The sequence below is a fragment of the Emys orbicularis genome, chromosome 18, assembly GCF_028017835.1.
Source record: "Emys orbicularis isolate rEmyOrb1 chromosome 18, rEmyOrb1.hap1, whole genome shotgun sequence".
In the NCBI taxonomy this organism is placed as follows: Eukaryota; Metazoa; Chordata; order Testudines; family Emydidae; genus Emys; species Emys orbicularis.
In genome coordinates this window covers 19500910-19527676 of record NC_088700.1, presented here as the reverse complement: position 1 = coordinate 19527676, position 26767 = coordinate 19500910, and the positions used below count along the sequence as shown (strand labels likewise).

Sequence of the window (26767 nt, the reverse complement as noted above, 5' to 3'; positions counted from 1 at the left end):
CTGTGTGTGGCCAAACTCCTCCAGCTGAAGCCAGGCGCGTGTGACCCAGGCGGGGCGGCTCCCCAAGCCCCCTCTGCCCCGCTCGGGGCGAGCCTTGCCGCAGCTGGACAGCTCACAGCTGGCGGGGCGCGCACGCGCGTGGGGCCACCTGCTTCTCAGTTCTGCCGCCCCAAAACTTCTAGCTAGCCCCCCTTCAGCCCCAGCACCGCCCCTCGCCTCCCCCCCCCCCAGCCCGGGGGAGGCGGCCAGGGCTGCTAACTCCTTGCCCACCGTAGTGTGTCCTCTGCTGGCAGGGGCAGACTCAGGCATCATGTCAGGGTGGAGGGTGGGGGAACTTAACCATGTATTGGGGCATCTCTATGGCATGGATCCAAGTCCCCCACCCCGCTTTGCACCCCCCCATCACTGGGGTGCGGATGGGCAGGGTGTGTGTGTGTGTGGGGGGGAGCGAATGGCCCTTCCCACCCCCTTGCTATGCATTCAGGACTCTGCCAGGGCTTGGCAATGAAGCCGGGGGGAAGAAAATCTTGGTTCTCGCTCTCTCCAGGGCTTGTATTGGCCTGGGTGGAGCTGCCGCAGCTGATTGGCTGAGGGGAGTCACCGGGCCGGGCTCTTATAGGGGGCTGAGGTTCCACAAACTGGTTACTCTGAACGTTTCCATTCGAGCTGCCGGTGACTCAGGGAGTCTCTCCGGCGCCGCGCTCTGGCTGCCTACCCTGGCCACCGCCGGAGGGGAGGAAAGCTCCGGCCGCCCAGGGAGGAAGGGGAGAGGGAGGAAGAGCCAGAAGGCCGGAGGAGAGGAAGGGGAAGGAGGACGAGAGCTCGGATTCCTGCCCCCCCAGCCCGGAGAGCCATCGCCCTCCGCCGGGGGAGCCGCCTGGATCGGGAGAAGCATGAGGCTGGGCTGGAGGGAAGGCACCTGGGTGGGAAGTTGAGCGCAGCCCTCTCCACTCCCTTCCGCCGGGTGGGGAGCGCGGCGTGGCTGGCTGGACCGGCCGGTTCCTACCGTTCCCTCTGCTGCTTCCCCTCCCCAGCTGCAGCCGGAGGAGCAGAGACGCCCCCCTCCCAGCAGCGAGGCCCCAGGAGGGAGAGTCCTGGGTGCTGGGATGCGTCTTCCCCCTGCCTCGGCTGCCAGTGTGGATTGTAGCGCCCGGCTCTGTGCGTTGCGAGAATGGCTCGGTTCGGAGATGATCTGCCCACCCGCTATGGAGGCGGCGGTCCGGCCGGGGCTGGACGAGGGAGCAGCCGGCAAGGTGGCCCTCCACCCGGCCAAAGGATGTACAAGCAGTCGATGGCCCAGAGAGCCCGGACGATGGCTCTCTACAACCCCATCCCCGTCAAACAGAACTGCTTCACCGTCAACAGATCCCTCTTCATCTTCAGCGAGGATAACGTTATTCGGAAATACGCCAAGAGGATAACCGAATGGCCATATCCTTTTGGGGAGGGGTGTGTGTGTGGGGGGGGGGGAAGGGATCAAACAGGGAGGGGTGAGTCTGGGGGTAATAAAAGCTTGGGGTGTGTGGGTGTGTCTGTGTATAATACAGAGGTGTGTGATCTAGGGAGCATATAACTGCTGTGTGTGCCCAGTCTAGAGCTGTGTGTATGGGGATGATATGGGGGGGGTGTACCTGTAATAGAACTTGTTTGTAATATCGGGGTGGTAGCGTTTGAATATAATAAATGGGTGTGTAATAGGGGTGTGAAATACATCTATTTGTCTTTGTGTGTGTGTGTGTGTGTGTATTATGCATGCACATTTCATGCTATTTAGAGCCGTGCAAAGGGATCTGAGGGTAAATTATGGTTCTTATTTTAATATTTTAGCCTTTCTCTCTCTCTCTCTCTGCAGGAGGGCCACTGTGAGGTAAAATGGTGACACCTTGGCGTTTAAGCTAGTGCTAGGGACAGCAATAGTCAAGGTCTCCTGACTGACATCTCACCAATACACAATTGTTGCAGCCCGTTTTTAGCACCCCACCTTGGCCAGGCTGTTCCAATGAGAACTGACGTTAGCCCTCGCGCTTGGAATACCCGGAATCAGGAGCGCCTGGGCTTGTGGTTTGTTTTGTTTTTGAAATGCTCAGTGGCAGAGTGAGGCAGGACGCGAAGAGGCAGTCCATGGCTGTACTGAGGAAGGGGCAGATGCTTTTCATCCCAGAACCAGCTCCCTGAGCAAGTGATCTGCAGAGACCTCGCTGGGAAGGGGGATTCTGCTTCTGGTATGATGCATGCGGTGGGGAGCTAAATGCTTGGCAAAGGGAGCCCGACTCTTCCTTTGAGGTTTAGGTTGCCAGGGTGCGTGTGTGCAGTGGCTGATGTGCACCAGCAGGAATGCATTGCACTGGGGAATCTCCGGGGAGCCTGTTGTTTTCATTTCATCTGAAATCACACACCTATTAATCCTTGGCTAGCGGCAGCAAGGCCTCCTCTCTGCCTCCTAGCAACCCTTGCACTTGCCAGGAGCCCAGCTCCCATTCAGACCGCCCCAGCTTGAACTCCGAGGGTGGCTGGTGGGAGGGGAATGCGCTGGTTTGGGGAATAGACGTTCCCCACAGTGATCTCTCAGTTAATGTTAGGAAACACAGGGATGGGGGCTGCAATCCAGCCTGGAATAAACAAGCAGCAAAAGCCCCAGGGGCAGTCTCGCCACCTCCCGCTCCTTCTCCTTTACCACTAAGGAAAGGGAACGTACACACTATAGAAACCCCAGAGTCGGCAGGAAAAGCAGAGCTACAAAATGTCCGCAAACCCCACTTTCCTTGGGGAAGTTCCAGCTCAGGCCAGAGATGAGTTCAATGTATGGTACTTGCCAAGGATGCTCTCTGGAGTGAATCAAGTAGCCTGTTCCATGAAAGGACTGGCTTGTGGTGAAACTGCCAGGGGTAGACCAGGCGCTGTCCTTGCCCAGGGGAGCTCTCCGCGGTGCTGGAGAAGTGTTACCCACCACTCTGACAGGTTTCAGAGTAGCAGCCGTGTTAGTCTGTATCCGCAAGTCCACGACTCTGAGCTACTCTTCAGTGCTGGAGTCAGCCAAGGGTTTGCTCATGTGCAGGTGAGAAGAGAAAGAGAGAGAGAGAAAGGCAGAGGTACAGTATTTCCCGCTGGCTTTACTAGCCTGTGAAGCTGGTTTCCCTTCACACCTATCAGGCACTGAATAACTTTGATCTGGCATGGCAATCCGTCAGTAATTCATATTTCAGACCAGGGCCATAGCAACAAAGAACGTGGCCCCCTCCGAACGGTGGCCCCCTCCGAACATATGTCCGGGCGGGGCCCCTTACAATGCAGAAACTGGAATGTGGTATTTATTTTGCCACTTTTAGGGGCCCCCTCCGGTCGGAGGGTACGGAGGGCACTCGCTACGCCTGTTTCAGACCTAGAGAGAAGGCTTGAAATCTAAGTTCCCTAACCCGTCATTTACTTATTTACATAACATGCTTAGATTTAAATGCCAGAGAATTACTAACCCATAATTCAGCGGGGGACATCCCATTTTACTGTCTCTTGGGGGGCACTTTATATTGTCAGTCTTTTTTAAAATCAAAACTTCCTATTTGCTTTTGGAAAAAGAAGATGAGAAACCCAGAATTTATAGAGGGATTTTGTGTGACAAAATCTAAATCACTGGTTCCCAAAGAAGGGAATTGATTTCTTAAAACCTCCCGAAGACACCCCTAGAAGGGCCTGAAGTATGATTCAGAGAAAACCTGGCTGAGGGTTTCCAGGAGACACCAATGCCACTTGAATGATCAACATCTGTAGACGTGTAATAAGAATACATGGGATTATTCTTCTTGCTGAAATTCTCCTTGTGTCAGCTAGTTTCTTCTTTAACTATTGGCCCTACTCCGTTTGAATACATGATTTTAGCGACAATCATAGCCAATTGCATTGTTCTGGCTTTGGAGCAGCATCTACCAGAGGATGACAAGACACCCATGTCAGAGAGATTGGTGAGTTGCATTTATTTATTTAGGTTTTTACTATTCTGTGATAAAAGAGAACTTACCCACCCAGTGCTGGATGCCCGTAGCAATCTTTTAAAGATACAGTAAAAGCTGTGTTATCCAGCACTTTACCAACCAGAAAGCTCTAGAAACCAGGCACTTCAGATATCCGTTAAAAGTCCAGTTGGTGCGGGGCAGCAGGCTCCCTACCTGGCTTCGCGTGGCTTCCCAGGAGCAGCGACGTGTCCCTGCTGCTCCTAGGCAGAGGAATGGCCACAGGGGCTCCGTGCGCTGTCCCTGTCCTGCCCTGAGGAACTGCGGCCAATGGGAGCTGCGGGGGCGACACCTGTGGGTGGAGGCAGCACGCAGAGCTGCCTGGCAGTGCCTCCACCTAGGAGCAGCAGGGACGTGTCACCACTTGCAGGGAGCCACTCGAGGTGAGTACTGCCTGGATCTGGCACCCTGAAACCCATACTGTGCCCCAAGTCACTGCCCTGAGCCCTCTCCTGCACCCAAACTCCCTCCAAGAGCCTGCAACCCAGCCCCAACCCCCTGCCCCGAGCCCTCTCCCGCATCCAAACTCCCTCCCAGAGCCCACAACCTGCATCCCCTCCCGCGCCGCAACCCCCTGCCCCAAGCCCTCTCCCACACCCAAACTCCCTCCCAGAGCCCACAACCTGCATCCCCTTCCACGCCCCTGCCCTGAGCCCCGTCCCGCAACCAAACTCCCTTCCAGAGCCCGCTACTTGCATCCCCTCCCGCGCCGCAACCCCCTGCCCCGAGCCCTCTCCCACACCCAAATTCCCTCCCTCTTAGTTTACCAGAATTTTTGACTTACCAGCACCTCCCATTCCACCAACATGCTGGATAAGAAAGCTTTTACTGTACATGTATAAATAAACAGACCCATCAGTTACCCTAAGGCCAAAACTAATAACCCAGCCACAACATGAATATAACAAAAATAAATGACACTCTCTATACGACCCCCACCAGAATTGCGCATCACTGCTAGCCAGCCCTGCCGATCTTCTTAAAGTCAAGGGAGAAAAGTTGGATCCCTGAAGACCAACAAACTCAGGCTGTTACAGATCAAGGTGGGAAGAGAATTCCAAAGGCTTCAGTACTATATGTAGAACCGAATGACTCTCTTGGGTCATTTTCCCCAGTATTCTGTATAGAATACAGAGGGTTTTCTTTACTCTTCAGATATCATCCTACTGAAGATGCGTTGTGGGGGACCTCTCAATGCTAAACTCTTTGGATTTAGAAAATTTTACGATCTTGCCAAAAAGAAACCAGCTTACAAAGAAAAGTAATTTACCAGCAGGCTTTATGGTAATGAGTCAATTACATTATTTCAAATGGAAAATAAGAATAGCTTCAAAACGATCCTTTCATTTCTTATCATCCGATGACAAAATGGGCAGTGTTTGGTTTCCTTTTTTCTTACTCTACGCAAACTGGAGAGACTTCCAAGCTGGAATGAATGGATATTGGTGCCTGTTTGGTGGGGGACTAAATCTGAATCCATCTGTGTTTTACATGTATAAATGAAATGATGCAAACTAAAGTAATATTAGGCTTAGGGCCAAAAGCTAGGAAATGAAGGAGATTCTGATCTATGGTTGTTACAGTTTCCTAGACTTTGCAGGACATGATCTCTAGAATAGCACATTGCGATGAGCAGTGTTGACGAGCTGAATAATTCTTTAGTCAAAGGAATACAATCATAGGTGATAGAACTGGAAAGGTATCCAGGGTCATTTATTGAACCCACCTTTTCTTGTGCAAGTTGACCTGGGAGTGCCTATTATTTATTTATATTAGCAGAGTGCTTAGCAGCCAATTCATGGACCAGGATCCCATTGTGCTAGGCACTCCACAAACCTATGAACTTCCTTAATTGTATCCGTATTGATTCCCCCCCCCCTTATCTAGTTGAAAAGAGCGAAGGAAAAAGAGGAACTCGTGTATACATGCCCAACCTTTTTACCATTCTGTGAGTTTGTATTGTTATCAGTCTTGGGATTTATTACTTGGGGAAGGATGGTTTTGTGATGAAGGCACTGGCTGGGACCCATCTGTCTTCAGTGGAAGTTTTGCCTCTGTAAAGATTAAGGGCTGGATAAATGCTGGATTTTTCCCTTGGAGTTCCTAAAAATATGAACCAGCAAAGGGACAAAATGATTTCCTAGCCTAAGCTCACACAGTAAGGGCTGGTCTACACCGGGGGGGGGGGGGGGGGGTCGATCTAAGATACGCAACTTCAGCTATGCAAATAGCGTAGCTGAAGTCGAAGTATCTTAGATTGAATTACCTGGGGTCCACACGGCACGGGATCGACGGCCGCGGCTCCCCCTTTGACTGCGCTACCGCCGCTCGCTCTGGTGGAGTTCCGGAGTTGACGGTGAGCACGTTCGGGGATCAATATATCGCGTCTTAATGAGACGCGATATATCGATCCCGGATAAATCGATTGCTACCCGCCGATACAGCGGGTAGTGAAGACATACCCTTACTCTTCAGTGATGGATTATTCCAAGCAACAAGGGGCACAATTAGCAAATCTTATTTCTGTCCTTACATTTCTCTAGATTGGGGGTAAAGGAGGGGGGAGAGAGGATGGGGTTCTGAAGCTGAGAGGAGCATTTTATTGGTCTTTCCCCCCCCTCATCATTTTAACACCTTTCCTCCAGGTTCCTCTTTGCAGGTGTTGTCCTTCTGGGATTCCTGCCCAGTTGCTGTGAGCGTTACTCCTTAGTGAGCCAGAGGCTCACCAGTGTGTGGCATAAAACTCACCCAGTTCCTATGAGTCTCTACAGCACTGCCAGCTCTTACTGACTGGTGAAGTACGAGTTGATCCCTAGGTTGTTGACCCACTGATAGTGGACAGCAATGTCTCGACGGGTGAGTCTACGCTGTGATAAAAGACCTGCAGCATGAGTGGCTGGCCCAGGTCAGCTGACAGGCTCGTGGGGCTTGGGCTCTGGGACTATAAAGTTGCATTGTAGAGGCTTGGGCTCGGCCCCGGGCTGGAACCTGGCCTTCGAGGCTTTGTAAAAGGGAGGATCTTCAGCTTGAACCCGAATGTCTACACTGCCATTTTATAGCCCCGCAGCCCGAGCCTTGCGAGACCAAGTCAGCTGACCCAGGCTCTGAGACTCGGAGCCGCAGGTCTTTTAGCGCAATGTAGACATACCCTGAGCCAGCCTTTATTATGGGTGTGTCTACACTGCATACTAAGCCTGCGTCTGTGGGATCTGGGCTTGTGGATTCGGTGTTTCCAAGCCCATGCTTGAGCATCCACACTGCATTGTAACCCTGGGTTTACAATTGCTGGGCTGAGGTCGCACAGCCATGCTAATGCGTTCATGTTGCACTACGCAGACCTTTTGACTCTGGTTAGTGGCTTGAGCTGTGTCCACACTGAAAAATGACAGGGCTTGGACCCACCTGCCTAGCAGGGTTCTAGGACCCAGGTCCTGAGTGCTTAATGCCCCAAGTCTGACTGATTTGGGGTGGGTGGAAGTGGGGCTTGGGCTCAAACCTGAGTCAGATCCCAGGCTTAGAATATGGCTACACATGGATAAAAGACCCACTGCATGGCCATGGCTGGCCTGGGTCAGCTGACTTGGTCTTGCAAGACTCTGGCTGTGGGGCTAAAAATCTCTGTATAGATATTTGGACTCAGGCTGGAGCCTGAGCTCTGGGACCCTCCACCCTCACAAGTCCCAGAGCTTGGACTTCACCCTGAGCTTGAACATCTAGACAGCAATTTTTCAGTCCCAGAGTCCGAGCTCTGCGAGCCCAAGGGCACATCTTCACTACTCACTGGATCGGCAGGTAGCGATCGATCTATCGGGGATCGATTTATCGCGTCTAGTGTAGACGTGATAAAATCTATCCCCGATCGCTCTGCCGTCGACTCCGGAACTCCACCGCAGCGAGAGGCGGAAGCGGAGTCGACGGGGGAGCAGCAGCGGTCGACTCGCCGCCGTCCTCACAGCCAGGTAAGTCGACCTAAAATACGCAACTTCAGCTACACTATTCGCATAGCTGAAGTTGCGTATCTTAGGTCGACCCCCTCGCCCCCCGTAGTGTAGACCTAGGCCAAGTCAGCTGCCGTGGGTCTGCCCCAGGTTTTGATCCCTGTGTAGGCATACCCGTAGTGTGCGGTGTAGACATGCCAGGGGGCCATTTTAATTAGTGTTTTGATAGCTATAGTTAAGGTTGCCAATTAATTTCCATTCTAAAGGCCTTACCGAAGAGTCACGTTGATAATGTTTTGAGGTTAGATTAGCTCTTTCAGCCTCAAAGTGTGTTGCAAAAAAAAAAAAAAAGTATTGCTAATGAGAAATAGTTTTTGTTAGTTTTCCAATTTTTCTGCAGGGGGTCACAACTGGGGCTGGGCAGGAAATGGTATTCCTATTTCCACAACAATTTTCAACACATTTTCCCCATCCCAATGCGGGGGACTGCAACTCTCATATTTTTTTTTTTTTTTTTTTTTTTTTTTTTTTTGTTCAGGTCAATAAAAATATTTTATTTCAATAATTCTGAAGTGTTTCATTTTCATTTCAACCTTTTCCCCCTTCTTTTACTTTTTTTTTTCTTTAGTGAAAATGTACTAACATTTTGCAACGAGGAGTCCTTTTGACTGAAAAAACAGAAGCTTCCCAGTTTGAGAATCTCTTTACCCAAACTGTTTCAAGCTGGGTGTGTCATTGAACCTGATGCCGTTTTTGGGAACAGTTTCAGTTGGGAAGAAATGGCATTTTAGGGTGAAAATTTCCCAGCCAGCTCTAGTTGTGATGCATCTTGAATGTGTTTCCTGTTTCTCCTGCAGAGCATAAGCTGTTGCAGTCGAAAATGCTAAACAACTAATGTCAGATGCACCATAAACCACATCGTGGGAAGAACTGCCCTCTCATTTTTGATACCTGGGGCCAAATCCCGATCCCATTCCCATTGAAACCTGTGGCAGTTTTACCATTGACTTCAATGCGACTAAGAATTGGCCCTTCTGGTGTAAGGACTTAGGGGCCACATCTTCCCCCTCCCACGTTTATTAAACCACGATTGCTAGTACGGTGGCATGGGAGTTGTTAGCTGAAACAATGATCAGATCACCCCTTGGGAGTGGGACTCAACAGCACTGCAGAAGGGATAGAGGGCTGGTCAGGTAAATACTCCTACAACACAAAGAACCCGAGCCCTATGGACTCTTGGAGCATACATGTGTTGTTTGTAGAGTGTGTCAGAAAGGGGGTGGGGAAAGGGAAGAATTGCGAAAATTTCCACAAAGTTTCATTTAGTTTTGTTCAAATGTTGTTGGTGTAAAGTTTTCCATCCAGCTCTAGTTGTATCCCTGTTTTCACAGGGCTCTGGGCTTCCCTAGCCATGGCAGTCCAGCTCAAGAGCTCTATTGCTGTGCTACCACGGGTTGCCCTATTCCCTTCCCCTGCGTCTACGGGATCCTTCAGCTGGGTTTTCACATGGCCTGTGGGAGGAGCTAATGTCGCCCACGTCAGCTTTAATGTCTGCAAGGTTTCAGCATATCCAAGGCTGGTTTTCTTGGCTAGACTTGCCTAGACACAAAGGATCTTCCTTGATTCCTCTTCGGGGCGGCGGTGTGCAATTTGTGGCTGTCATGTAAGCAGCACAGAACCGGTGGCAGTTATGTGATGCCATGGTATGATTCCTCCTGGTCACACTTTTCCTTTCCATGGCCTCTCCAGCCTCCTCTGGCTATAACACACTGCTTTGCTCCCTGCTTTGTGGGGCATATGGACCTCAGTGTACACAGTGTCCACACTTGCTTGTAAGACACAGGAGATTTCTACCTGGGGATGCTCTGGAAGACTGCGCACGCTTGGGTTTTTGGGATGTTTTTGATGGGAAGGCGGGGCAAGGCTGGCTGCTCTGTTATTCAACATGACAGATTTTTAACTTGGCTAATGGATTTCATTCTTTATCCCAGCCACAGGCATTCAGTGCAGGCATACGCAAGCTGCTCAGATTAACCTCTGTTTGTACAAAGCCTCTATTTACCAGCACACCCAAACCTATTCGATTTGTCATCCAGAGCCCAAGGAACGACATTAGGAAATGAACCGGGAATAGCGATAACATTCCAGAATCAGAGCTGGTTTCCGATCTGAAACGTATTTATTAATCTGTGTGTCTGGCCCAGTCACAGCTGCGTCCACAATCAGCAGCCTGCTGGCACAGCTTATGGCCAACTTCTCCACCAGAATTCTGCCCTGGTAGGGAATGTTGTCAAGGGTTCGCTCTGAGCACATAGATGCCACCCCAATATCCCACCAGGGTTGTGGATTTACCCCACCCTCCAGGGAAAGGCTGAATGGGGCTACATCAGTAGTCCCCAAACTTTTCACATCATGCCCCCCCCTTTATCCCTCTCCACACCCACCCCCCGGAGCTGTGATGGGGAGCCGAGGCTGCAGCTCCCAGGTGTGGGGGGATGCGGACAGACGTAACGGGGCCGCGAGGCTGGGGCCAGAGTCGCAGCCAGGCCAGGAGTCAGGGGCTGAGGCTGGGGCCGCAGATGGGGGTGGGTCTGGGGCTGGGAGTGGGGTTGTGGCCAGGGGACAAGGCTGGGGGTGGGGCTGGGAGCGGAGCCACGTGCCAGGCCGTGGTTGGGGGCTGAGGCTGGGGCTAGGGCCAGGAGTGGAGCTGCAGATGGGCCATGGTCAGGGGCTGAAGCTGGGGAAAGGGCTGGGGCCAGGAGCAGAGCTGTGGATGGGCCCTGGCCAGGGCTGGGAGCAGAGCCACAGCTGGGCTGGGAGCCAGGGGCTGAGACCCATGGCTGGGAGCGAAACCGTGGCTGAGGTGGGGCTGGAGCAGAGTGAGGCTGGGTGGCGCTCCCTCTCCGCCCCCCGTGGGGGCTGGCCTGGGCCCCACCAAACATTCCTACGTGCTCCCCTAGGGGGGCGCATCCCACAGTTTGGGCACCACTGGGATAGATGATGATCTGAAGGCATCTCCCTGACTGACAGCAGCATTGCTGAGTTGTCAGCCAGAGGGAAGAGACAGGTCTCATTGGGCTGAAACCATGACAATTGGTGAAAGGGGGTCTGAAGAAGAGAGGCCCCCCCACATCAGAAGAGACCTCCCCTTCCAGCCCCCACCCCAGCGGTGTGTGTTTGTTTTTTCTTTTCAGCAAAGACATGAACCCAGCTCGGACCCTCTTTTCCCCCAGCCCCCTTGGAGCTGCCAAGGACTTCCTTCCCCTTCCCCCTAGCTTTGGGAGGGACTTATCCTATAAGGCCCTCTAGTAGAGTACTGGTCCTTGGGTGCATGTAGGCACCGTAGTGTGTCTTATGGGCGATGGCCCTTTAAAGCTGGGAGCTGGCGGTCACAAGCCACATGACTCATAATAAGCATGTGACCTACAGGACCCCAGATATAAGGCTTTCTGCTGCGGAAGCAGAGGCAGCAGAGAGGAGAGTAGGGGAAGGGCTCCTCACAGGAGTGGAGCAGATGGACTGGGAGAGAAGCCAGGTACTAGAGGAGCCTGAGGGTGGGGCTCTCCAGAGTAGCCAGGTGAGTGGTTGATGGGTTAGAAAGCCTTGAGGGGGCAGACCCTGCTGGTAGGGGAGACAGGGCACTGTTTGTCTATTGGGTTGTAGAGGATCCTGAGGGTGGGCTAAGCCCAGAGGGGGCTGACTATTTGTGAAGCCCTATTTTGTGGGGGGAACAATGCTTATACTTATTGTGTGGGTCTAGGAAACCAGGCCCTGAAAAAGGAATGGTCTCTGACACATGTGGGGTGTGTGTGTTCATTGGGGAGCTGAGAAGGGGAGCTTGAGGCAGCAGCTGTGCCTTGGTTTCCCCTTCTTGGCTCCAAGATGACTGTGTGCCCCCCCCCTATGGTTCAAGGAACATCCCTCTTTTGGTGTCCAGTTTATTAGACATGCTGCTGAATTGGAGCCTACGTGAGCTGTCCTCCATGTTGGAGTCTCTTCTCCAAACCAGTGCAGCTCCTGTTACAGAGAAGAAGAAAGTGGTTTTTTCCCCAAATCATAGGGTCTCCATCTGGAGGTGTGAGCTGCAAGCGGTAGCCATCATAAATCAGAGTCAGGTGGTGACCCTCACCTTTCCCTTGTTGCTAACTAGGAGAGGGGTCTGGGAGCTTTAGCGAGGTCCTGGTATGAAAAAAGCTAAGAATCACCAACTTAAAGAAGGAAAAATCATGTGAATTACAGGAAACCAGCTACAGGCTTCCTGCCCTGTAGAAGGGATAGATTTTTGGGGTGTGGATAGTGAGGGATGGAAGCAGGTAAAGACTCTGGGGGAGAGATGGGTGGAGGATACACCCTCCATCCAGTCTGCTCTTTCTCAAGTTATGAAAGCAGTTAAGGAAGGAAAGAAGGCAAAGTAAAAAGCCCAAATATCAGGTCTTCATGCCGATCTAGGGGATTTGGATGCTTAATTCCTGTTAATTTTAATAGGGTCTGAGCCTCTAGATCTCTTTGATGTGTTGCAAAACTCCATCCTAGGAGTTTGGGAGCAGGGGGATAAGTGCCCTGTTAGTTGGCTGAAAAATGATGAAAATTTATCACTACAAACTTGAGATTTTTGGGGGGAGGGTGAGGGAGAGTTTGAAATTTTGAAATGTTTGACCCCTCTTTGCCCTTAACCATAGGAACTGCACACACATCCCTATGATAATTGTTCCTATAGAGAGGGTGGGTTGGGGCATGGAGTTCTGGGAAAACGATGGGTTGCTGAGTTTTTCAGATGGGCGTTCTTTCCAATTACTTGACAATTGTGTATGTACCTGTTTGGGAGGGGTGTGGCTCCTTGCTTCCTGCACTGGTGAGAATTTGGCCGTTTATGGTACACCCTGTTTGGAAAGTCTGAGCATGTGCACATGTGCTGGGTTTGAGAGCTGAGCAAGAGTTTTGATGCTTGCAAAACAAATTCTTGTATCAATCTCACTTCCTTACCGCTTAACCTGTGAGAGTCAAAACTGCTGCTGTTCCTGCCCAAAAAATACTGGGCCAAATTTTATCCCCACTGGAATTGTATTGATTTAAATGGCAAGACACCAGGGATGAAGTGAGCCTACAGTCCACTCAGAATCAATGGGTCTTAGGCTCCCAAATATCTGTCCTTTTTGAAAACCGGACATAGGCTGCTAAGTCACTTAAGGCGTGTACATTGGAAAAAACAACCTTCCAGCAGCAAGTTTCAGAGCCCAGGTCTACAGATGGGGGGTCATGCTACAGGGCTAAAAATATCAATGTAGATGTTCCCACTTGGGCTGCAGCTTTTCTCTGAGACCAACCTCCTTGCCAGGCTTCACAGCCCGCTCTTCAGCCTGAGCAGGAAGGTCTATACGGCTGTTTTTAGTGCCGTAGTAGGATCCCGAATCTGTAGACTCCGGCTCTGAGACCAGCTTCTGTGGGGGATTTTGTTGGCAGTATAGACATATCCTTAGGTGCTTTTGAAAATTGTACCTAATGTCTTTGCCTTTATCTCCAGCTTAGACGTTAATGCCAGCCACAGCCATTCCTCTTTGGCACCGAAGAGAATTTTCTGATACTTAATTTTTACTTTAAATAACCTAATATGACAATGCCACAAATGTCTGTGGTGCTGAACAAAATATGGCCCCTACTCCCAATGAGCTGACAGAATAAAGTTCTGATTGTTCAGTGAACTCCATGTGAGCCCAGAAAAGCTCATTGCAGGGTTGGGGGGCCTAAAAACCCAGTCCCATTGTCCTTAATTGGGCAAAACTCCAAGGGAAGTGAATGGGAATTTTGCCTGAATTATGATCAAGCTAATCACAAAGTTAAGCTTGTTTCACAAAGTTAAACAAAAATAAATATAGGGCAACAATTCAGATAAAGGAAGCTGTGGAGACACCATGGAGGAGAAAGTTACTGAAAGAAGAATTGACAGAAGAAATGATTTTGGAGGAGGATGGGGGAGGGGTGGATCATTATAAGACCATAAGAACGGCCGTACTGGGTCAGACCAAAGGACCATCTAGCCCAGTATCCTGTCTACCGTCAGTGGTCAATGCCAGGTGCCCCAGAGGGAGTGAACCTAACAGGTAATGAACAAGTGATCTCTCTCCTGGCATCCATCTCCACCCTCTGACAAACAGAGGCTAGGGACACCATTCCTTACTCATCCTGGCTAATAGCCATTAATGGACTTAACCACCATGAATTTATCCAGTTCTCTTTTAAATGCTGTTATAGTCCTAGCCTTCATAACCTTCTCAGGCAAGGAGTTCCACAAGTTGACTGTGCGCTGTGTGAAGAAGAACTTCCTTGTATTTGTTTTAAACCTGCTGCCCATTAATTTCATTTGGTGGCCACTAGTTCTTATATTATGGGAACAAGTAAATAACTTTTCCTTATCCACTTTCTCCACATCACTCATGATTTTATATACCTCTATCATATCCCCCCTTAGTCTCCTCTTTTCCAAGCTGAAGAGTCCTAGCCTCTTTAATCTCTCCTCATATGGGACCTGTTCCAAACCCCTAATCATTTTAGTTGCCCTTCTCTGAACCTTTTCTAGTGCCAGTAAATCTTTGTTGAGATGAGGAGACCACATCTGTACGCAGTATTACAAGAAGTGGGAAGGCATTTATAAATCAAATGAAGCTAAACAATTCATTCACAAAGAGTAATCTTGGTTGAATTTTGCCTTACATTTATTAAAATGAATTGTCCACAATCAGGTCATAACATTCTCAAATTATTCCACGATTCAACTTATTTCCCCATCAACTAATTTTCAGTTTGCAGATCATTTGCAAATAATATGTTCCCAATATTTGCAGTCCATGCTGGTCTGATTGTCTATGTGTCAGGTGCTTTTGTTTCTGGTCCCCGACTGTATGGTGCTTGTAAGTCACCAACATGGGAAGAACTTTGCAGTGTACAATTAAACCTCAAATTTGAAATTTTGTGCTTGGTGAATATTTGATCTTAAAATTCCCTTTTCATGACTACTTGGGCGTCTGAAGCTTGAATGCTCAGATATTCACGGCAAAAGAAAATGAGACTCGCAAACATGTTGAATCACAATTTATTTTTGAATGTAAAAAAAATTCATGGAACAGTTTTTAATTATTTTATTATTATTATTTTTTTTTTACTACTATGTCCTTAGGTCTGGTAACATAAATATATATGGGTTTCCACTTAAGAAACTTGAACACAACATTTTTAGTTGTACAGAAGTTGAGGCAAACACAGAAATGTCTCTCTCTCTTTGACATCTCTATTTTTTTCCCCTTCCTTTCAGGATGATACTGAGCCGTACTTTATTGGAATATTTTGTTTTGAAGCTGGTATAAAAATCATCGCTCTGGGGTTTGTTTTTCACAAAGGCTCTTATCTCCGAAACGGCTGGAACGTGATGGATTTTGTCGTTGTCCTCACAGGGTAGGTGACTGTTACCATTGCTTCAAGTTTGCTAAGACTGCTTTGTTTCATATTGTTTTTTAACTTTGGATCCGTGAAGAATTTGAAATGTGTACTGTAGTAAAGCTGTGCATTGCTGGACGTACGGTCTTTAAATAATAGCTGTTGTGCTGAATGAGCTGGTTTTTGAAGTATTGTTTGAACTGAACTAAAAAGAAGTTTTGAAGACTTGTTAAAATCCATACTGTCATAACTTGCCCAGATGCTCTGAGATACCCATTTTTCCAGGTTCTAATTACCAATAGGCACTCAAACTCTAGTTTCAATAAACCCTCCTCTGAAATGGTGGAATGATTTCAAAAGGAAACACTGACAAAGGTGATGGGTGAAAGTTTTGTCTTTGTTGAAACAGCTGCAACTCCATCATACTTCATGGAGTTTCACCACAGATGAAGCTGACCCATTACAAAAAAGTGGCTTTAAAAGGAATAATAGAAAGAGGCTGAGCGTTCTCAAAAGCTCTACAGTTAAAAATTCTGTTTGCGCTTCCTGAATTGTGTAATGCACATGTCTAGCTGGAAAACGTCTGTTGGGCTTGGTATGTTGCACCTATGCTGAACATGCGTTGTTCCTATGCTGTAGGTTATAACAGTTTACAGTTATGTACTTTGCCATAGTGTGTTTAGCCAGTGAGAGATTAGAAAAGTAACTTTGTTTAAAGAGTTCTTGTGAATCCATAGTGATTTATGAACTGTACCCTTAAAGTCCAAAATAGATGTTAAGGTTTTGAAGACCTAATTGAGGATCTGATCATACAGTCTTTATACAGGCAAACACCTGATTGATTGATTTCAGTGGGAGTTTTGCCTATGGAAGACTGCGGAATCAGCCCATTAGTGTTAATATCTACTTGTTTTACATACCTCTCTCTGGCACCGTGAGTATATTCTCATGGGGAATATACATTCTCTGATGTCCGTATCCTGGCATGTGATGTGGAATGGAGTGCTGTTAGGAAAGTGCATGCATATATAAAATCATTAGATGCATTCTGACTAGTTCTATTTGTTGTTCAATGTACCATGTGATGTGACTGTCAAGATGTTGAAGGGAATTTTTTATGCATTAAGAAGAAAATAAATGTGTACGCTTTGATTCTCCTAAATCAAGAGTATCTTCACTGGAGCCCAAAAGGAGAATCAGGCTCATATTCTAGGAATTTGTTAGCGGGGACCAGGATGAAACCTGAATTAATGCAGTTGCTACAGTCATTGATGATGATAGGATGTTTCACATCCTATTTCTCATTGTACCCTTGTAAAGAAAGGAGAAACAGCTCTCAATTCTGGAAAGCCCTTAAGCACATGTTTAATTTCACCCTTATTCCACAAAGCATTTAAGCATATGCGTAAGTCTGATTGACTCCAAAAGTACTTATGCATGTGCTTAAAGTTAAGAGTACAAGGGCTTTCTTGAATCTAGATGCTTTTCTGAATAGGGGCCATATTTCGGATTATACGGGCCGGTTTTTTGATTTACCTTTTTTTAAAGACCTGAACACAAAATCAGAACACACCGTGTTAAATGCTTCCTGATTGTGACCGAGTTGCTCAGGATTTAGCTCCAGGGTGTGGAATACTGCTGGCGCGTGCCATGCCTATGGAATCATAAATGAATGTGTAATGCTGTAGGCACGACACGGGCATTTTATTGCTATAATTTCTATTGCAAGTACTTGCAGAGCTGTTTGATCTCTGAATATAATTGTGGATTACCAGTTTGATTAGACAGCTGTAATAAGGAATCCTGTTGTCATCTGCAAACATGTATAATCCTTTGAAGTTCAATCCTGTTAATGTCAAGGCTTCTGGTTTCCAGTGGTGGCACTAGCTGGGTTGTATTGAAGTTGTCTTGTACATGGACTTCCCAGCAGGCAAGCAGTGCAGGGAAGACTTAGTGTAAACTGAGTGAAATCAAGTATAGCAGCCATCTCCATTGAAGAAATTCACATCACCTGTAAATATTACAACTTATGGCCCTGATTCTTTGGCACGGTACTTACGTGCATGCTTAACTTCAAGCATTGAAATCAATGGGATTGCTCATGTGTTCAAAGTTAGGTATGTAGTGTCCATACCTTCCTGAACTGGGGCCTGAGTTTGAAAGACCAGTAATGAAAAGAAGGAACCTATGGGACAGAAGTGGTGTTGAAAGATCTGCAACATCACACAGGATATTAAATTAATTTTTCTGTGAAGACTCTTGTACTCTGGTCAATTTCCTAGATTAACAGGTGGTTCTTAGTTTACCCTTCTTGCTACACATTTTCTAGACTAAAAGGCAAGAATTTATGGTTGTTTGGGCATTGTTGGCTAGCTCAGATATCTTTATTTACCCACTCATTTTTTCTCCAATAACCCATATACATAAGAAGCTTTAAGCAAAGCCAGTTTGTTAGAGAGAGAGATCATTATGACATCCCCGCAGGAGGACTTTAAAGAAAGGTCACTGAGGAAGAATGTTTACCAATAACAAACCTGATTATTTCTTCAGGGAAGATTTTGCTCGTTGGTGACACGAATTCAGCTTGAATTTCTTTTCTATGAAAGGTGATAGCAGATCAGTTTATTTAAAAATGCTTATGGTGTGGTGTGGGGTGTGTGTGTGTGTGTGTGTAATACAGAAAATAATAAAAATGACCTACAGTAGTAAATCTGCAGCTGATGCAGCATTTCACATATTTATAGAATGCGTGCTACAGTATTACTCTTGCTACACTAATATGGCAAACTCTATCGTTGCCAAGTTATTTTCTTCTTACCCATACGTACTGATACTTTGTGAGATGGATTAATTTCTCTTATATGGAAAGTGCACAACTGTCAAACCAGACAACCCCTAGGTCATTCCAAACCCCTCTCATTGCAAAGATAAAAAGGTAGTCTCCGTTCAGAGTGCAAGCACAGAACAAAGCTCACCTTCAAATGAATTTTAAATATATATGGATTTTGATTTCTCAGGTTTGTGAGATTGTGAAAACATATGATGTGGTACAGAAAATTACACACACACACACACACACACACACACACACACACACACACACACACACACACACACACACACACACACACACACACACACACACACACACACACAGCGCCTCTGTTAATCCTGTATTCTTTGTAAAGATAAATGATGAACACCGGAAAACCTGATCTCATTTTCAGCTTAAACCCAGAAAAGCAAAAAGCAGATTTGCTCTCATTAGCTGTTTCCATAGGGAGAGAGGGCTAGTTTGTGCTGTGCTTTTATCAAACCCGTCCTTTGTGTGAATTTGAACATGAGCCGATCACCTGTCTCAACAGATATTCTGCAAACTGCCGTACCCCTTTCTCAGCCTCTTCTCCCCCACACCAGAGCCCAAATCCTGGAACATTTTTGATGATGATGATGTTGTGGCTGCCAGCAATGATAGACATTTTGTCTGTCAAAATTAGACATTAGAACTTGTTAATTAGAAAATAAATCACATTTCTGGTATCTGCAGCCAGGATCAATATCCTATTGAACTAAACTGGAGGCTAATAGATTGTGGCCTAAAATGGCTTGTTTTATCATTCCAGAAAGCACTCAGTCAGTGTCTTACCGCAAAAGTGCTGTGGTGTCTCTTTCTCATTTACTTTCAGGAAAGCCTGCCGATCTGCTGTTAATAAAGGCAAGGGAAACAAATAGATTTCTGCTCTTCAGAAAATTTTTCTTTCCCCTGGATTTTTTTGTTTGTTTGTTTGAAACTCCTCCGGTTGCAGACAAGTACCAAGGGAAGTTGCATTGTTGTGATGTCTGTTGCTATATTAGAAGGAGCCACAAGTATTTAATAGCTGCTGTTATTTGACTTGCATATTTTTATTGGTGTGTTTTAACTCCAGTGACATTTCTTTCCAGTAGTAACTGTTAACAAAAAACCCAAAACAAAACGCACCTGAGCAAGTGGACTAGCACCAGAGAATAGGCCCTGCACACTCTTAGATCAACCTGTACACCTGCAGTGTGCCCTGTAATGGCAATTCCCCTCTGAAACAGGTCCTTAATGAGGCAGACATGGTAAACTCCCTCTACTCTATAGAAGGAACATGCCGTGTGAACCTGTTGCTGTTCCTTGCAATGAAGAACTAGCTGTAGCCTGCCATACAGTCACATTTGTGCGCTAGCCTCAGAGCTTTCTCCCACCTTAAGCGGCAAGTACTAAAGGGAAACATTGTTGCATTCACTGTAAAATGTCAGCAGAGCAATTTTGCATAATAGTCTATAGCCAATGGAGGGAAACTTGATTGTGTCTGCCTGAGCGTTCCATGCAGCAGAAGGAGCGGTACTCTCACACAGTGTGGGAAGACAGACTGACAAATGTCGGGCGGTATGTTCTGGCGGAGCTGTTTCAGTCTCTGCTTCCAAGGAAGCATCGCTCTAGTGGCACTAGTAAACCCAACAGTAGTTGGGAAGGTAATTCTTTCTGCACATAGTAACGGCCTGATTGTCCTCGATGTGGACCTGGCTAGTTACCTCAGTGGTATCAAGTCCCAGAACACTTTACTTTCTTTGTCTAAGTGCAGGGCAAGCAGCAAGTATCAAATAAGCAGCAGAAAGCAAGAGGAGGCTAAATACAAAGCTTCCTAGCTTGATATAGGGTCCAAAACCCAATTCTCTTAAGAGTTACCAAGTCTGACAGTTATTAGGAGGAACAGGGCCGTAGCAACAAAGAACGTGTCCCCCTCCGAATGGTGGCCCCCTCTGAACATATGTCCGGGCGGGGCCCCTTACAATGCAGAAACTGGAATGCGGTATTTATTTTGCCACTTTTAGGGGCCCCCTTCCTTGCGGGGCCCCCTCTGGTCGGAGGGTACGGAGGGCGCTCGCTACGCCTCTGAGGAGGAAGGTACATGAATTATCAAAAGGGAAATGCACAGCAGTGTCTGGAGCTCTGATCATGCAGACAGAGAGGGAAATACCTTGACCTGGTTTCGCGAATGTTTGTTTGACATGGGGGTGAAGAGTACTTGCAAAGCGGTTGGTAAAAGAATGAAAAGTGAATTTCTCGATGCAAACGTGTAGGTTGGGATTTTCAAAACTGCCTGCTAGATTTTAGATGCTCAATTCCTGTTAATAGGTTAAGCACCTAGAAAATGAGGAACACACAATTAGTGACCGCTTGTGAAAAGTTTGGTTTAAATAACTTGCCTAGCATCATATAGGAATTCTGTGGCAGAAGCAGGGATAGAATCCAGTTCTCCAAGGTAGCATTCACCTGCCTCAGGCATTAAATCATCTTTTCTCTTCCTGCAGTTCTCTGCCTCATTCACGACACACCTTCCAACTTCTGCAGCAAATGAGGCCAGGGTCCTACAGACAACAGCCTTTTTCACTACACAACCTTGATTGAATCCCAGAACAGGGTCTGTCCTGCAGAAAGAATAGGATGTGGTCATGTAACTAAAGACGACCCGAATGCATGCATACAGGATGGGGCAAATTAAAGTAGCACAGGCAATGTTAAGTCTGATGCTTTCTAAATTATGAGTGCTTGACTTTTCAACCTTAATGTTTTTATTCATCTAGTTTTGGTATGTAATATACATAGCAATGGAGATAGGTATGAAAAAGATCATTCACATAGGAGACTTTTACATATTTAATGTCTTTTACCCACATTTTCCTAGAGTCCTACTATAATTTAGGGTGTATTTTTGTAGATTATTCCCATGGCATGGAGCTCATGGTGTCACGCCTTTAATGGGGCATCAACCTGGCTCTTATAAGTGTGCCTACAGTTTTCATGCCTGTGTCTTTATGCATGCGAAAAGCTTGGACTTGCGTGTCTGAATGCAGTTGCCCAGGCAATCGGCGTTTGTGTGTGCACAAAGAAGTAGATTGAAAGAAACTGTTGGTGCAACGTCAGAGGCTGCTTTTGAAAATATGCTCCCTGGATTTGTCTAATGAACCTCATACCTGAAGTGCTTTAGGGGCAAAGGGACCAGAAGAGGGGAAATGTAGGTTTGTCTGTGCTTTGTATGTATTTAACCCTTTCCATATCTTCAGCAGAAGGCAAAGCTGAGCACAAGCATCAGTGGAAATGGATACTTTCACAGGAACAGGCTTTAATCTTGGTAATTTGTTGAAGGAAAGAAGTAAGCCTCTTTGTATCACTGGATTGTATGGGTGGCGATGGGCTATGGCTGATTGCTATTCATGTTGTGCATGAGTCACACTAAGAGCAAAGCCTATATAGAATTAGTCGATTTGATCCCTCTTTTCAATTTCTTTTGTGCTTTCATGATGGATGGTGACTTGCTGGTGCAGAAGAGCTAGTGGTACCTTGCGAAATGAAATCAGATAAGAAATGTGACCGGGTGAAGAGGGTCTAGGTGCATTCCAGCGAATGCGACGTTAACTCCCTGCTGAGATCTCTCCCTGGTGTCTGGAAGGGAATAGTGAAGCAGGGCGAGAGACCATAGGCCCCAATAATAAATCAATCAGAGAACCCACCAAGAACCAGCTGCTTGGTAATTGGCGAGAAGGGCCTCTGTGGAGGCAGAACTCCCCCCTCAGGAGCTAGCTTTAAGGGGCTTGGCTTGTGCCCATGGTATCTGAGCCCCTTCCAAGTTTATTGACGTGAATCCAAGAAGACTTGAGAGGCGGTGTGGTTCAGTGAGAAGGGCATTAGACTAGGAGTCAGGCCACCTGTGTTCCGATCCCAGCTGGGCCAATTACATCACAGCTCTGTGCTTCGATTTCCCCTCCCACCCTTTCTCTGTCTTGCGTATTTTGATTGGAAGTTCCTAGGAGCAGCCAGTGCCCAGCGCAATGACCAAGTCTCTGCCGGCATCTCTTGGCCACTACCATAATGCAAATCATACTGATGTCTCTCCATCTTTCCTGCCCCCTGCTCTGCACAGACGTTCTTGTGTGGAATCTGGGATTTTGTTAGGGACTCGCGAAGGCAGCCGGAGAGGTGGGTTGTACCATATGGCTGCATTGTGAGTCAAGGTGAGCCTTTCCTAAGCCCTGTGCGCAGCAAGGCTTAGGAATAAAGCCACAGAGAGACTCTGTGCTGGGTGACCAAGTTTCCTTTAGTCTCCAGACCTTGTGGGCCAGGCCAGGACCTCTGCTGGTGCAAACTGGTGTAGGGCTTAACATGTATATTACGGTAGTGCCTACGAGCCAACCAGGTCGTGGCCCCGCTGTGCTGGGTGCACGTAGGCTACATCTACACTTGGAGCTGGTGCTGTGATTCCTAGTTCATAGAGATTCTCATTGAGTGTGCACACTCACAATAGTGGTCTGGCCACAGCAGCATGGGCAGTGGTGAGCGGCAGCACGGTCTAGTCCCCACATGCACATCCACCCAGACCCGTGGGTACGTACTTAGCCTATGCGGCGGCTGCCCGTGCTGCTGGGCTACGCTGCTATTTTTAGCGCACGAACTCAACAAGAGCCAGCACTAGCATGTCTACGCAAGCTGGGACTCACGCCCTCCCCAGCTCCAGGTGTAGACAGAGCCGTAGAATAGCTCCATTGACTTCAGTGGCGTGACACCAATTTACACCAGTTGTGGATCTGTCTGCCTTGAGAAGGGGAAGGAAACGTGAACTCCAAAGCGCTTCTTGGGGAACACAGAACATGCCTGACCTGGGACCAGGGGTGAAAGTAACTTAAAGGACTTACCGGTACGCCGGAGTCTTGAGTGGGGGCGTGGCCTCAGCCGGAAGGGGCGTGACCTCAACCGGAAGAGGCGGGGCCTTTCAAGATTGAAAGGCCCTGGGGCTCCGGCTGTGGCTGGGAGCCCCAGGGCCTTTAAATCATCCCGGAGCTACCAGCTGCAGAGGCGGCTGGGAGCCCCGGGACTCAGGGGCGAATTAAAGGGCCCAGGGCTCCGGCCGCCGCGGAGCTCTGGGCCCTTTAAATCCCCGCCCGAGCCCGGCTGCCGGAGCTCCGGCGGCGCTTTAAAGGGCCCGGGGCTCCCCGCAGCGGCTGGAGCCCTGGGCCCTTTAAACCACTGCCGCGGAAGCTGGTCCAGTCCAGCACGGTGCACTGGCTCTTGCTGGTACCCCGTACCGTACCGTACCGGCTTCCTTTCACCTCTGCCTGGGACATCCTAGGCATCAATCCTGCAGTCTAATCTGTGCGGCTCCATTGAAGGCAGTGGGGTGCCATGCGGGTGCAGGGCTCTGGCCATGCATATTTGGGGCTTTAGTTTGAACTCATCCATGTCATGACACAAGAAGTTTTTAAGCCTTTCTTTTGTCAGACGTTCCAAGCCTGGAGTTTCTGCTCGCTCCTTCTCCTTCCCCGTATTGCGGCAAGGTGTGAGTTTCAGGTGAAAGTCTCTGAAGGGAATTAGCTAATGAATTTAAGGTGCTTTTGTTTTGTTTTACTAGCAGCAAATACTAGAGGAGCTGACTACCTGGGCTGTGAGTAGATAAATAATGGTCCTTATGCAACCACGAGCAAGAAGGAGGAGGTCTGTGACAAATGACTTTTCTCCAAAGAGAGTGAGGAAACATGACAGCAGCATTTTTCAGATTTCCATCTCCTGCCGATTTCCATGTTTTGTGCCTGTTAACAACTTCTCTGCAGCTTTTTCTGGTAGCAAAAAAGAAACACAATCCCCCGTGATTATTGCTGTGACATTACTGGAGAGCTTCCTCCTCCTTCGCCCACAGACCCTGCAGTGGGCTGCCTGCAGAAGTGGGGGGAGGGGGGGAGGGAAATAATCCACAAGCAATTGAACGGAAGGCATGTTCCCCCATTGCAATAGGGTCGTTATTGGAGCTGGTAACGCAGGCCGGGATCATTAATCTAGGCAGCAGTGTTACACATGTCATGGCATTAAAAGGGAGGCTGGTAACAACAGAACGTCATCTCTACCGAGTCCATTAGCCAAAGAATGTCAAGACAATGGGGGCTCGGTGTGGTGGGGAGGTTTGCTGTGGTCTGTCCCTAAGCTGTGATGGTTCCATAAATGCTGGGTGATGCAGGTATCTGTCCCCTAGGGAGGCAAGGGAGCTGTTGCCTGCCCTGGTGGGAGAATCTGGTCAGCTGACAGTTGCTACTCTCTGGGGCAGAATGTGCTACATAGGTAACTAACTCGGAGTGTTGCATCCAATATTAGGCCTCGTCTTTACAGATAAAGAGGAGCTGATCACCAAATGTAAAAGTAATGGTAACTTAGGGCTTGTCTACACTACAAAATTAGGTCAACTTAAATTAGGTCGACCTACAGCCACAGCAGTAATTCAGTCGGCTGTTGGTGTCCACATGCCCCTCTTTCTGCTGGTAGTGTGTGTCCTCACCAGGAGCACTTGCACTGACCGAAGAGGGGCATTGTGGGGCACTGAGAGCCAGAGTGTAGGGCGCTGACAGCCGCAAAGGGCTCATAGCTGGAGCCCCCTGGCTCTGGGGCTGACAGACAGCCAGAGCCGAAGACCAAATGTGAAATAATAGCAGCCGTGAACCTGACAAAAATGTCAGTTTCACTGCTGGTAGGCTCCCTGCTGTGAAATTGACCCCCCTGCTGGGCTCACAGCTCAGGCTGTCAGCCCCCAGGGCATGCGGGGGAGGGAGGGGGGCTGACAGCTGAGACTCCTGTTGCCATCTCCCGGTGAGGGATTGGGGCAAGGGGGGAGGAGAGCCTGGGCGGCTCGGCCAGCAGAGTTAAGGACAATAAGAAGGAGTTTAAGTATATTAGGGACAAAAAGAATCCTGACGACAGTATTGGTCCATTAGAATTATCAGCAATAAATATGCAGAAAAGGCAGAAGTGTTCACGAAATATTTCTGTTCTGTATCTGAGGAAAAAAGCAAAGGATGTCCTATCGTATGATAACATGCTTTCCGTTCCACTGGTATCTCAGCAGAGTGTAAAACAGCAGCTACTAAAGTTAGATGCTTTTAAATAAACAGGTCTGGATAACTTGCATCCAAGAGTTTTAAAAGAGCTCACTGAGGAGCTCACCGGACCATTAATGTTGATTTTCAATAAGTCTTGGAACACCGGAGAAGTTCCAGACAACTGGAACTAAGCTAATGTGGTGCCAATATTTAAAAAGGGTAAATGGGATAATGCAGGTAATTACAGTCCAGTTAGTCTGATATCGAGCCTGGGCTAGATAATGAAAAGTTTGATATGGGACTTGATTAATAAAGAATTAAAGGAGAGTACTGTACAGTAATACTAATCAAGATGGATTTATGGAAAATAGATCCTATCAAACTAACTGGATACTTTTTGTTGATGCGATCACAAGTTTGGTTGATAAAGGTAATAATGTCGATGTAATATATTAGACTTTGACTTGGTATCACATGACATTTTGATTAAAAACTAGAAAGTTATCAAATTAACATGGCACATATTAAATGCGGGCTAACTGATAGGTCTCAACATGTAATTGTAAATGGGGAATCATCATCGAATGGGTGTGTTTCTAGTGGGGTCCTGCAGGCACTAGTTCTTGGCCATATACTATTTAGCATTTTTATTAGTGGCCTGGAAGAAAACGTAAAATGATCGCTGAAGTTTGCAGATGACACAAAAATTGTAGAAGTGATAAATAATGAAACGAGGACAGGTCACTAATACAGAGCCATCTTAATCACTTGTTAAACTGGGCCCAAGCAAATGTATGTGTGTTAATATGGCTAAATGTAAATATATACATCTAGGAACAAAGAATGTAGGCCATACTTATTGGATGAGGGACTCTATTCTGGGGAAAAAGATTTGGGGGTTGTGGTGGATAATCAACATGAGTTTCCAGCATGACCATAAGGCTAATGTAATCCTTTGATGCATAAACAGGGGAATGTGGAGTAAGATTAGAGAGTTTATTTCACCTCTGTACTGGGCACTGGCATAACTGTTGCTGGAATACTGAGTCCACTTCTGGTTTCCATAATTCTAGAAGGATGTTGATAAATTTGGAGAGGGTTCAGAGAAGAGCCATGAGAATGATTATAGAATTAGAAAACAAGCCTCAGAGTGATAGACACAAGGAGCTCAATCAACTTAGCATAATAAAGGGGAGGTTAAGGGGTTTGATTACTGTTTATAAGTACCTACATGGGGAACAAATATTTGATAATTCACTCTTCAGGCTAGCAGAAAAAGGCATAACATGTCCCATTGGCTCAAAGTTGAAGCTAGACAAATTCAGACTGGAAATAAAGCATCAATTTTTAACATCGAGGGCAACAAACCATTAGAACAATTTACCAAGTGTCATGGTGGATTCTCCATCACTGACAACTTTTAAATCAAGACTGGATGTTTTTCTAAAAGATCTGCTGCAAGAATTATTTTTGGGAAGTTCTCTGGCCTGTGTTACACGGGAGGTTGGACTAGCG

The 26767-nt window shown here is 47.6% G+C and overlaps 1 protein-coding gene across 1 annotated transcript in view; it reads left to right on the top strand.

Annotated features, from left to right (window-relative positions):
- Window positions 1-1171: 1171 nt before the first annotated feature.
- Window positions 1172-26767, top strand: part of CACNA1B (calcium voltage-gated channel subunit alpha1 B) — a 502784-nt gene continuing 477188 nt past the window's right edge. Inside the window, exons 1-3 of the mRNA XM_065418603.1 lie at window positions 1172-1431; window positions 3851-3956; window positions 15249-15388. Of these exons, the coding sequence (XP_065274675.1) occupies window positions 1172-1431; window positions 3851-3956; window positions 15249-15388 (506 nt within the window). The remainder of the gene's footprint in view (window positions 1432-3850; window positions 3957-15248; window positions 15389-26767) is intronic.